At 41.1% G+C, this 13,191-nt stretch overlaps 1 protein-coding gene across 1 annotated transcript in view; it reads left to right on the forward strand.

Moving 5' to 3' along the window:
• Positions 1-13,191, forward strand: part of vsig10 (V-set and immunoglobulin domain containing 10) — a 29,301-nt gene that overhangs the window by 11,876 nt on the left and 4,234 nt on the right. Inside the window, exons 6-8 of the mRNA XM_080208412.1 lie at positions 261-273; positions 2,748-2,884; positions 5,803-5,878. Of these exons, the coding sequence (XP_080064538.1) occupies positions 261-273; positions 2,748-2,884; positions 5,803-5,876 (224 nt within the window). The 3' untranslated portion in view covers positions 5,877-5,878. The remainder of the gene's footprint in view (positions 1-260; positions 274-2,747; positions 2,885-5,802; positions 5,879-13,191) is intronic.

Genomic DNA, 13,191 nt, shown 5'->3' on the forward strand with positions numbered 1-13,191 from the left:
GGACAAGAACTTAGGTAATAGGGAATGTGCGCAGTCTGTCTCAGTAGCTTATTGCATTTCTTCACTGTGCTTGATGAGGGAAGTAAATTAAACTTGTAAGCAATTTAGTTTTCTTTTGGAGAAAATGTTTATTTAACGGTTAACAGGCTGTTAGATTTATCTGGCATACTTTTGAACCAGACTAAGTGTTGATATTTTGCTTAACAATTGCATGCCATTGCTGCTAAACTAATGAATTTTACTTTTTCCTTTTTTTTCAGGAAGACATTTCTGGTGAGTCTTTTTTTAATAAATTAAAATGAGGCTGGGGGGGTGTATTTTAATTTGATCTCTGTTCACAGTGGTCAGCTGTCACCTTGATGCTGATTTCTAAAGCCATTGTGGTTTGAGATGGAGTGGGCATTTGAGAATAACTGCTGAATGAGAATGTGAAAATGTCATGAGAGATGACATGTTTATTCCAGCTCCATGTGAACATATCAGGACACTGGCATCAGCTTAGTACTAACTCTCTGGGAGCATTCAATTCTCACTTGCCCTGTTACTTCATTCAAGTTACTGGTTAACACAAAAACATTAGTATAAAACAGAGCTACATGAGTAGACTATGTATGATTTGGCTTTGGAAGCTTCATTTTCAAATCTCCTGACAATAATAGAACATAGGACCCTATAGTGCAGAAACAGGCCCTTCGGCCCATCAAGTCTGCACGGACCACAAGCCCACCCAGGCCCAACCCACCCCATAATCCCTAAACACATTTACCTGCTAATCCCTCTAACCTACACATCCCAGGACACTAAGGGGCAATTTTAGCATGGCCAATCAACCTAACCCGCGCATCTTTGGACTGTGGGAGGAAACCGGAGCACCCGGAGGAAACCCATGCAGACACCAGGAGAATGTGCAAACTCTGCACATTCAGCAACCCAAACCAGGAATTGAACCCGGGTTCCTGTTGCTGTGAGGTAACAGTGCTAACCACTGCTACCGTGCCACCCAAAGTGTGGTGAAATAAGGGCATTAATTGGCCACAAACACTGTTTTAATTTATGACAAGAAATAAAGTACAAGGGTAACGGGATGATTAAATTTGTACAAGGCAATGGTTAAGCCAGGCTTGGAGTGCTGTGTAGTTTTAGTACTCCATTACAGAAAACCTCTTAAGCCACAGCTTGGATTCTCAAGGATGATTGGGAGTGAAGAACCATTTATGCTCCAGCAAGTGTCCTTGTTGAAGCAAAGACCCTGTGTATTTTAAAGGAAAACTATCCAGCCAAAAGAGTGAAAGGGGACAAGAAACTTTTTCATACAAAGTGTTGTTGGACCTCGGTTTGCTTTACTGTAGGGAGTAGTTGTAGCAAAAACCATCTATCACAGGATGAATGAGCAAACTTTTGAGACAGATGAAAATAACAGGAATGGTAAGGCAGGAGTTGGTCAATGGAAAGCATCCACAGAGAACGTTGCTCTCCTCCTGTTTTCTAAATTTTAAAGTTTTTAATTCTGTCTGTTTTCTTAACATATTGTTTATAATTGGCTTATTTGTTTATAGTGTCTGAAAAAGTTAATATTCCTCAATAATATGGCATTCCATTAGTTGTATTAATATTTTTAGGGTCTCTATTCTGTGAAACCTCGAAGTTGGTACTCATAAATCTTTATTTTCTATTACTGCAACAATTGATCGCTCCCTGCTTTAACCTAAGAGCATACTTGAGATGTTTCACCAAGTTCTCCATTACTGAAACATTAACAATCGCAGCTTTGGGGTCAAGAATTGTGTTTGCCTCGAGCAGCATATTTTTTAAAAGCATGAATTGGGTCAAAAAAATGAAATAGATGCAAATAGTAGACTGACGACTTGAATTTTAACACCAGCTATGGGACCCTCCTGCTGGCACCAAACCAGGGTCCAGGTCCAAGCCCAAGCCCACAAGTGCAGCCCAGTCTTCTTGGAGGCAGCCTCCAGTTTGGCTACCTCTGCTCGCATCCTTATTAAGAATGGAAGTGGGGTGAGCTCCTGATGCTGCCTCGCTAGGGGAGGAAGTCACTGCTGAGGCAGGTTGAGGACCGTGACGGAGATATTCTTGTCTTAAGTTGGGTCTGTCTGAGTGGAGGATGAATTGAGCGGCTCTTCCTACCCACGGCAACAGCCTGCTTTGTCGGGCACAGATCCTCTCACTTCGGCCATTCCATGCTGCCTGCAGCACAAAAGGCCATTGAATTGGTGAGCTTGCAAAGTCATCCCTAACTGGGGCCTTAAACGTTTCAATATTCTGTCCACTTCTGTGGAGTGGGCAGCTAATCCTAATCCAAACCAAATCTTGAGGAAGTTCTCTGGTGATGGAAATGCACAGGGACGTCATCTGGTCAGCTCCTGGCTATCCTGCCGGCTGCCCCTACCTTCAAGCCCACCATCACTGGGATGGGAAAATTCAGCCTATTGTACCCACTCTCCATCATTCTTTGGACACAGAGTATTTGTCATTATGGAGTAGTTTTAAACCATTGTTTTTGTTGAATAGATGGTGTTGGGAAATGGTTGGGGGGAAAATATCTAGCAGTGGTGATAAGGCTAAAAACTGATGTGTTTTCCCCTAAATTAAATCCTGGAGACAGAAGATTGGTTGAAAATTATGATCCACAATGTTGTGTACAAGATTCTCACACTTCTTTGTTTGAATCTAGAATCACTTTCTCTCACTAATAATTTATTTTGATCATAGCATTTCTTGATTTTTAGGCAAACAGGTTCTACCGTTTTTACTCTAGTGGACTCTGAGGAAGAAAATGACTTTGTGGATGAGGGTCCATCAGGAGTAACCTCTGTTGTTAATCATCAAACTGACCAGATGATGAATGGTCATACCATTGTAGAAGGTAAATAACCTTTGGTCTGAGTGATGTGGAAATAGATCCGATCCTTCTATCTTTTTTCAGTTTAGAGTAAATTTATATTGCAATTACAGCAATATTCATGTATGCATTTTTGTTTCTGGGTAATTTTCTGCTTAACGTTTTGTGACGCACCTCAAATCAGTCTTTCTGTACCAGACATCTTCCACATCTTGGGGATTAGTGAGGCAGGAATATTCTCTACTAATGTTTGACTAAATTCAGGAATTCTGTATAATAAACATGGTAGCTGTAAATGAAGAAGGTACATCTTCAATGCACAAATAATGTTTACATTACTGATGTTTGCATTGACTGTTACAAATACTTTGAGTACTGCATGTATGTTTTGGCATATTTAGAAATACCTATGATACACCATTTCATTCCTTCCTTCACAAACATCATACAAAACCATCTTTTAACCCTTGCCCTTCAAACCTCTGGAATTTCATTCCTGAAGCTCTTAAAATCAACCTTTTTGGTCCCCCTGCGACTCATTTTTTTCCTTGGCTTGGCAATGTCTTTCTACTTTAAAGGTGCTACTTAAGTGCATGTTGCTGCAGTAATGGTTAATAGTGATAAATATTGATCAATCATCCTTGACTGCGTTGTATTTTTACCAATTCCATAAGAATGATTAACCTGGCAATAATATTACCATATAATGCTTTACTTCCTCATGGAGGAAGTGAGCTGGAATGCACCTGGCTTCCTTTGTAATTCTACCAAAATACCTGGTGTACTTGGGTAATAGTCCATGTGAAAATCTTGTAACCAAGTAGTGTAACAAACTGCTTCAATATAGAGAATCTCTCTTTAAAGGCCAAATCAGGTCTCATGCCCCCACGGGGCAGCTTACTTATTGTCTTCAACAAAATGCTTGAAGCCATGAACAATGAAGCAGAGTGAATTGTTTAAATCTGTGCCATACCATTCATGCGTCAGAGAGACTGAATGAATGGGTTTAGTCAGAGGCTGAAGTTAGTGATGAAATCTTTTCTGTTTTGAATTGTTTTGGAGTATTTCCCTGAAAAGGGATTTCTTATTGTGTTGCGTATAGTGAGGATTGTTAGGCAGAACAGTCTCTATTCCTATCTGTTTTTATTTACCGTAAATGGACGAATGAGTAAACACGGTGCTAAGAATCAATACTTTTAAGCGCAGAATAACTAGAAAAATTGATTGGCCATTCCTGTTTGTAGAAGGGAGTAAATATTGGTTCTAACTGAACCTTGGGAGCAATGTAAATTACTACACTCTTATGCTTGAACATTGAGTAATTATCTGATCAGGACTGACAAAAGAAAATGACTTTCCACACAAATGTATTTTCGGCTGCTTGCCAAAATGATAAACAGCAAATATTACCATACTAAGAGAGGTCATGTGGTGCATTGGTAACATCCCTGGTTAAGCGCCAATTGCTTCATGTTTTGACTCCCACTCCAGGATTTGATAGCCATGGAAGGTGTGTAATGCAGCCAAAACAGATTAATCGTTAACCTACAACAACTCCTGATATGGGAGATAATAAGAGTGGGATGGATTCCTGACATGGTTACCATTGTTGCCTCAGAGCTCCAGGGATTTGGGTTCAATTCCAGCTTTGGGTGACTGTCTGGGTGGAGTTTGCGCATTTGTGGTTAGAATCCCTACAGTGCAGAAGGAGGCCATTCAGCCCATCGAGTCTGCACCAACCACAATCCTACCCAGGCCCTATCCGCATAACCCCATGTGTTAACCCTAGCTGGTCCCCTAATGCTAAGGGGCAATTTAGCATGACCGATCTACTTAATTTGCATACAGAGGAAACCCACACAGACATAGAATCTGCAGGCTCCGCACAGACAGTGACCCAAGCCAGGAATCAAACCCGGGTCCCTGGTGCTGTGAGGCAGTAGTGCTAACCACTGTGCCACCATGCCACAACAACATTCTCCCCTTGTCTTCATGGGTTTCTTCTGCATGACCAAGATGCAAGCATGTGCTTCATCTGCCCCATGAGTCTCTAGATGCAGGAAGAGAAAGTGAGTGAATATTATCGTACTAATTACTGATGAGCTGCAAGAAGATACTATTATCTCTATTGATACAAGCGCATTTTAAATCAATTTATTTTAAATATTCAGTGATTTCAATAAACTGACACTATTCTAAATTTGTACAGCCCTCAAAGGCACTGAACATTTGTATATTTCTGTTACTCATATTAACTAAATGATAATCTGTCTCAGCAATTGTGTTTTCATATCTGCTCCATGACTTGCAGACAAATTTATGTTAGTTTTTTTTTAAATAAAAGACCCTAAACTCTCTGCCTTGGAAATTTATTAATTTACTGATTTTAATCAAAGATTTTTGTTCCATAAACTAAGACAACAAGTGAATTGATACCCATGAGATTGTGCATTGTGCTTCCTATTATCTATTTAATGACGCTTTGGAATGAGTTGTGAACTTAATGGCAAATATTTTCTCCAAAAGAATGGTAACAGCTGTTGGCAAGAGATGACCTGGATTCCTCAAATCTTGTTGATAAGATTTTGTGAGGAATCCATGTTCATCTCTTGCCAACAGCCATTGCCATTCTTTTCAAAAAAATATTTTGAAGATTTACTTTAAAATATTCTAGGATCCACTGCTTACATCAGAAGTATAGACTGATGTGGCCATCCACAGCATTCTAACTCCAAAAGCATTGAGATAAATGAATCATGTATTAGTCATGGAATTGTACTCAATGCTTTAGAATTCATTATGCTGCAGGCACAAAGTGAGTCTATTTCATATAATTGCAATTGTTTTACTGTTAAACCATAATGTCAAATATAATGTGAAGCACGCTATGACTTATGCTCAACACAACTTTGATTTATATGCTGTCTGATTTCTTATTGCAGTTGCTTCTGAAGGCCCACAAACAACTTTTAATGATAGGCTCCCACGTGAGGAAAGAAATGAATCAGACGCTTAAAGGTAGGCAATTTAATTTTCGTTGTGGAGTGTTAGCCATTCTTTTTCACTTCGGTTGAGGGTGATGGACTTGAGAGATGATCCAAAGTCCCCTGGGCAGAATTTCAGAAAGATTTTACTGTGCCATAGAATGACAAATAAAATAATCATCATGTAGTAGTGGGTTGGGTATTGTAATAATGGCTAGGCTTGGTTGACACACCCCACCTGTCAGGAGCAGTCAAGTTTTGAGGTCCCGAATACTCATGTTTGTACGTTTTTACTCAAAGTTCTAACAGGATCAGCACGTGAAGCCAAGCAGTAGCAGCTTGATTAAGAGGCTATTTGAGGCACTTGTCCATGTAGGACTTTTTGTGGTGAAGAGCATCTGAACTCTCCTGCATTCTGGTCCTTTCGAACTCTTTAATCCCTGTGTTTGAAGCTCATCAGTCTTTACTGGCAGCCTAAAAGAAGAAAAAATGTGCTTATTAAACATTTCCCACCAGTAGGTCAAATGAAGTATTGGTCTGCTGACAGTGCAAAACACTGTGTTATCTGAGTGGATGGGGATGTAGAAATGACAAAGAGATTTTCCAGCTTGTTCAGCGACTCGTCTAGGAGAATGACAACAGCAAGATGGAAAGCTGCATTTGTGCCACATTTTAAACAAGTTCAACATTAGCTGCCTCGGACAAGAGAGGAAGAGGGACTCTGCACACAACTCACCTCCTTAAAGATGCAGATTATTCATCAAAATTCAGGCTACCCAGCCCTGGGACAATTGGGAAAGTATCTACTGGAACAGGTAGAGGATGATACTGGCGGTTTTCAGTCAGGTCGTTTCTGGTTAATGGCCACCTTCCATGGATTGGGGCAGATGTATCCTCCTAAGGTGATAGCGCAGGATTTTTTAGTTCCAGAGCTACTGTCCCCAAGATAGAGAAAGGGAAGAAAATAAACCATAAACGCAAGCTGGCTTCACTGCACCTTCCAGGTCGCCACTTCTGGCTGGTCATCAATCAATGAGGTCAAAACATAAAAACGACAAAGGACTACAAATGATTGGATGAGACGCTGCTCACGGAATGTCATAGAACCACTACAGTGCAGAAGGAGGCTATTCAGTCCATCAAGTCTGCACTGACTTTCTGACAAAGCATTTTACCCAAGCCCATCACCTGCCCCATTCCCACAAACTCCACGCATTTATCCCCCTAAATATTGTCAGAATATTTCTAAACAATCTAAAGCTAGAGTGTAGAACAGTCCTCATAGGCACAATACTGGGCAGGTACAATATGAATGGAGTGGTTATAAGGGTTGCAGGGGATCCTCATTTTGTGGAAGTTGGTAAAACTACTTGTTTGAGATCCAAGGACCAGCCAAGAGAGTCACTTGTGGGCTTTGTTCCATCTGAATTTGCACACCAGTTTGGTCAGTGACTGACTCAGCATTATTTGTTTGCCATCACCTGAAAGCTTTTCCCCAAGCTACTCACCATTCTGACTTGGAAATATGTCATTGTTGCTGGGTCAAAATCCTGGAGGTCCCTCCCTAACAGCACAAGGTCACGTGGAGCCAAAGACAACTGGGAATGGGCAATGAATGCTGACGTAGCCAGCAGAAGCCCACATTCCTTGAATTTTTTTAAAGTCATATTAAAAAGCAGCATGCAATACTCATCAGCACCTAAGCACCAATGATTACACATAAAGACAGCATCAAAGAAGAACTCTTATGATAGTCTTAGTAAGATCAGAGCAGTACAATGCCTTCAGCAGAATCATCAGAGAAGTACCTCACCAAATCAAACTTTATCATCCTTGGTGATTAAAATGTCCATGTTAGGTGACTGTAAAACATGGAAGGGAAAATTGGGACAACACTGCATTAGTGGAGTAAACTTCAATGGCCACTTGCTCTAAGTGCCGCGAGTTTGACCTCACCAACATAAACTCAATCTTCTGATAAAATGGGAACAGCGTGGATACATCCCAACTCCAAACTTTAGCATGTGTTGGACTACATTATTGTATAACAGAGATCTAAAGGACATGTGCTATACTCGCTGTCTTGCTGAATTCCAGTCAGACCATCGGCTTGTCAGGAGTGCTATGGCACAAAGTTGAACACAGTCAAAAGTCTGACAACACCAGGTTTTAGTCCAACCGATTTATTTGATAATATACTCACAAGCTTTCGGGGTTAGCCCCTTTGTCAGGTGAATGGAGAGTTCTGGCCTCAGACAGAGCATATAAAGCACGGACAGTTTAGAGATTACTTTATATGCTCTGTCTGAGGCCAGAACTCTCCATTCACCTGACGAAGGGGCTAACCCCGAAAGCTTGTGAGTATATTATCAAATAAATAGGTTGGACTAAAACCTGGTGTTGTCAGACTTTTTACTGTGTTTACGCCAGTCCAACGCCGGCATACCCACATCATGACAAAGTTGAACTACAGAGGAAACTTCACATAACTATCCTAAAAGTGTGGCCAAGAGACAGGAACCGGAACAAAAACTAGCCATTGACCTTTCTGGTATCCCAGAAGGTAACGGAGATATTGAAGATACTTGGAAGAAATTAAGACATGTCACTCACAGCATAGCACCCAAGGACCTTGGGTTTATTAAATAGAAGCACCGGCATTGATTCAACAAGAGCTACCAAAATCTAACCAAGCTGCTAGATGATTGCACAATTCCCACAATCCCATATATCTTAAAATATCACCAGCAAGAAAAGCTAGGTACCATTTAAGGAAAAGACAGCCAGCAGCCCAAACTGAGGGGTGGAGAACCATACTGAGAGGTTCAGGATGCTACTGATACATATGACCTGAAAGCTCTTCATGGAGGTCTCCAATCTATCTATGGCCTCAAAATCAAAAGTATGACATTCATCCTCAACAAGTGGCAATCAGCTCCTTACAAACAAGAATGAGATTTTCTCTCATTGTGCAGAGCACTTTAACAATTAAGAATCCAAAGGCTGCAAAGATGCTATTAAATCATTCCCACAACATTGTGTTCTGGACGAACTGGTTCTCAGTACATCTCAATCCAAAGTCATAAGTTACTGGAAGCCAATGCCATTCCAACTGAAGTATTCGAGTATGGGAGAGCTCACATGGTTTGGAGACTCGAGCTGCTTCCACTTAATCTGGAACTACGGCGTTGAGACCTAAGAATACAAGGATGCTTCCTTCACTCACCTGTACGAAAGAAAATGAAGCAAAACCATCGATAGCAGTTTTTATGGTGTTTCACTTCTATCCACAGCAGCAAAAATTCTTGCAAGGGTTATTCTCAATGGGATTTTTGTCTTCTTGCAGACTGTATACATGGAGTCACACTTTCGCTTTCTTGCTGGACATGGAATACTCAGCACAATCTTTGGCGTGGCATGTCAAATTCAAGAAAAGTTCCCCGAACATCACAAAGTTCATTGACCTAAGACCTTTGACACAGTAAGCTGTGAAGGTGTGTGGAAGAGATACTGTACAGATATACATGCCCTGCAAAGATAACCCAGATCAGTGGTGCATTAGCACTGCTGCCTCTCAACACCTGGGGTCCAGGTTCAATTCCTGGCTTGGGTCACTGCTTGTGTAGAGTCTGCACATTCTCCCCATGTCTGTGAGTTTCCTCCCATTGTTCAAAAGACGTGCTGGTTAGGCACATTGGTCATGCTAAATTCTCCCTCAGTATACACGAACAGGTGCCGGAGTGTGGCAGTTCGGGGATTTTCACAGTAACTTCATTGTGGTGTTAATATCAGCCTACTTATGACACTAATAAATAAACTTTAAACATTTCAAGAGGCATGGTGGTTGGTGTAAAGCAAAATGGTGCTTCATTAGATGCAAGGTTGTTTAATGGCTCCAGTCCAGTTTGACATCTACATTTCAGCCACCTTTTTGTGTGCACACAAAGATCTTGACTAGAGGTGCACTTTCAGTTCAATCTCTGCAATGTCTGAGATCACAGAACAGCTACTAAGGAACGTTTTGCCAACTAGTGGTCACTCATAGCACACACCCCATCAGAAGACATTCAGCTGCTTGTTGAACATTTTGTCCAAATTGTCAAAATACTTTGCCCTTACTGTAAGTGTGAAAAAGATTGAGATCTTGTACCAACCTGCTTCTGACCACATCTCCAGGATGCCATAGTCACATTCAGCAATAACTCCATTCAAAATGTTCTGCTATCCTGAGATTATCTTCTCCAGCAGTTCTATGTTGGATGATCAGCCATGAATCGTAATGAATGGTGGAGCAGGCTCAAAGGAGCAGGAGGTGGCTATTTGGCTCTATCTTCTATATTTCTTCTATGAAATCATACATCACCTGGCAAACACAGGCTCTGCATTGGCAAGCTCGCACAGTTTTTGGAGAGTGTGGAGTTTGCCTCTAAAGGTAAATCAAAATCTACCAGGCAGTGGTTCTTGCATCACTCTTTGGCAGTGAAACATAACTTGCTGGTGTCACAAAAAGCAACTGGAAGGATTTAACCTTCACTCCTTAAGATCCATGTGCAACATCAAATTGCAGGACGAAAAATGTCTAACAACAAATGTCTTACAAAGTACTGCGTACGTGTTATCTAAAGCATGCTTAGCTTTGCTGAGTAAGTCATGTGGATCACATGGGAGATTTCCACATACCAAAGGCAGTATTCTACAACATGGGAATCCACACCATAGGGCATCGCAAATTCCGATACAAAGACATTCTGAAAACCAACCTCAGACCCTGTAAATTAGACCCCGTGGGAAAGAACCATTCTGTACGGATCCAAAAGGAGAAGTTTCTCTCTCCAAATGTCTACAAGATGAGCTACCACAAAGCTATTGTCTTCATCTAGCTCTCCAAACAGTGATGTCACGTGTAATATTTACAATCAGACTTGCAAGTCAGGATTTGGCTTAATAACATATATGGAATGACACCAAACTAGATGGTGAATAGTTGAGTCTCCTCGCTGAACTTTCACCCATTGAAGTGAAGGAAAAATAAATGTGAGTTTGACAAAATGTGCAAGTCACCAGAGTTGACTTGAACCTCATTTTCTACTTCCCCCTCCATTTTCTTCTATCTGAAGGTTTAACTAGAGTTGATTTTGCGGGGGTGAGGATGAGTGGGCAGTGGTGGTTATCCATTCCATCTTGAGGAGGGCTAATTATTGGTCCCCCAACATTCAAACCTGGGATCTTCCTGTTCTGTATAAATAATTACCATGAGTACCTTTGCATTTGGAGAAAGCGGAAAGCAGCACCCAAGTGCAAAGTATTTTAAATCTTTGATTACCACTTTGTCTCTAAACAACAATGGCTAGATAAATATTAAATGCTGTTAAGGCTACACCTGTAGTTAGACATACAATTCATATATTGGTGGATACGGAATCACCTTTTGCATGGCCTGCATTGGTTGGGGCATTGACTATAGGAACTGGAAAATCATGTTGTAGCTATATGAGACTGGTTAGGCCGCATTTGGAATATTGTGTACAGTTCTGGTCGCCACATGTCACGAAGGATATTGATGCTTTGGAATGGGTGCAGAAGATGGATGTTGCCTGGTTTGGAGGATATGGACTATGAAGTAAAGTTGAACAAACTTGGATTGTTTTCATTGGAGCGTCAGAGGGTGAGAGGAAACCTGATAGAGGTTTACAAGATTATGACAGGCTTGGATAGGGTGGATAGTCAGAGTCTTTTTCCCAGGGTCGAAGGGTCAGTTATTCGGGGGCATAGTTTGGAAGTGAGAGGGGAAAAGTTTAAAAGAGATGTGTAAGGGACAAGTTTTTCTCGCACGCTGCTGGAGGAGGTAGTGGAAGCAGATTCTACAACAATGGTCAAGAGGCATCTGGATAGATACATGAAAGGCAGAGAATAGAGGGATGTGGACCACGTAGAGATTAGAGAGGCATCTGTGTCGGCATAGACTTTTCCTATGCTATACTGTTCTTTGTTCTTAACTGTTAGACGCACAATTATTTTCATCAATATGAACATTTTCTCTAGTGCTAATAACTAGTATTCAAGGATTTAAACTCATTGGATTCTGACTATGTGTGGATGCTAAATTTGTGCCACTCGGGTAGAAGAAATATATGACAGCTGATCCTCTTCAGTTTCCCTAAACGGTAATTGCTATCAGGGGGTAGGGAGGTGGTAATACCCCTGAAGAGGCGTTTTTTTTCTCTGGGTCTATATCCAGTTGGATGACTTGATTAATAGTTCAATTAGGTGAAGTATTGGGGAGTGATTCCTGTTGAACCAATGTTGTTGCCTTTTCTTCTTCTTCACCATCTAATTAACTGCAATGATACCAATTGAAAAATGTCTGGTGTTTTGTATAAAGCATTAGTAAATCCATATCATCCATAATTTTGAAAGGAGTGTTGGGCAGCACCTTGTATACAAATCTAATCTTTCTCTGAACTTTGCTCCTGTAATCACTGAGGCAAGTGAAATTGATAGCTTATTGGTGTCTAAACACCTGCCTAAATTGATTGATTTTTGATAATCTGGGTGACCATTTATTAATTTTAAGAATGTGTGGTTTTGTATTCATACACAGTCCGTTGGATGGGGAGCAGATGTTCTTATTAGGAGTTATTCCACAAGATAACAGGATTTGAAGGCATTCATATAAATTGACAACTGATGCCAATAACTATACATTACTAATAATATTTGCACAAATGCTTGTGACACTTGCAGTAAAAAATTAATTCACTGTGTCACATGTTTTCAGCTCAACGGGAATCTCTGGCCAGGTCATGTTGCGATTTGAAGTACCTGTCCTAGCACCCCTCTTTTTTTTATAGAACATAGAACACTACAGCACAAACAGGGCCTTCGGCCCACGAGTTGCGCCGATCACATCAACACCTATCTATAACCCCCAATCCCATAAAACCCCATATACTCATCCAGAAGTCTTTTAAAAGACCCCAGCGAGTTCGCCTCCACCACCACTGACGGCAGCCGATTCCACTCACTCACCACCCTCTGAGTGAAAAACTTACCCCTAACATCACTTCTGTACTTTCCTCCCCGCACCTTAAATCTGTGTCCTCTCGTAGCGACCATTTCAACCCGGGGAAATAGCCTCTGAGAATCCACCCTATCCATTCCTCTCAACATTTTATAAACCTCTATCAGGTTTATACGCTTCTTTCACTCCCTGGCTTTTTGAGAATTCTGTAAGAAGTCTCACAGCACCAGGTTAAAATCCAACAGACTTATTTGGTAGCAAAAGCCACTAGCTTTTGGAGCGCAGCTCCTTCATCAGGTGAGTGGGATTTCAGTTCACAAACAGGG

The sequence above is a fragment of the Carcharhinus amblyrhynchos genome, chromosome 20 (assembly GCF_965287045.1).
Source record: "Carcharhinus amblyrhynchos chromosome 20, sCarAmb.v2.hapA, whole genome shotgun sequence".
In the NCBI taxonomy this organism is placed as follows: Eukaryota; Metazoa; Chordata; class Chondrichthyes; order Carcharhiniformes; family Carcharhinidae; genus Carcharhinus; species Carcharhinus amblyrhynchos.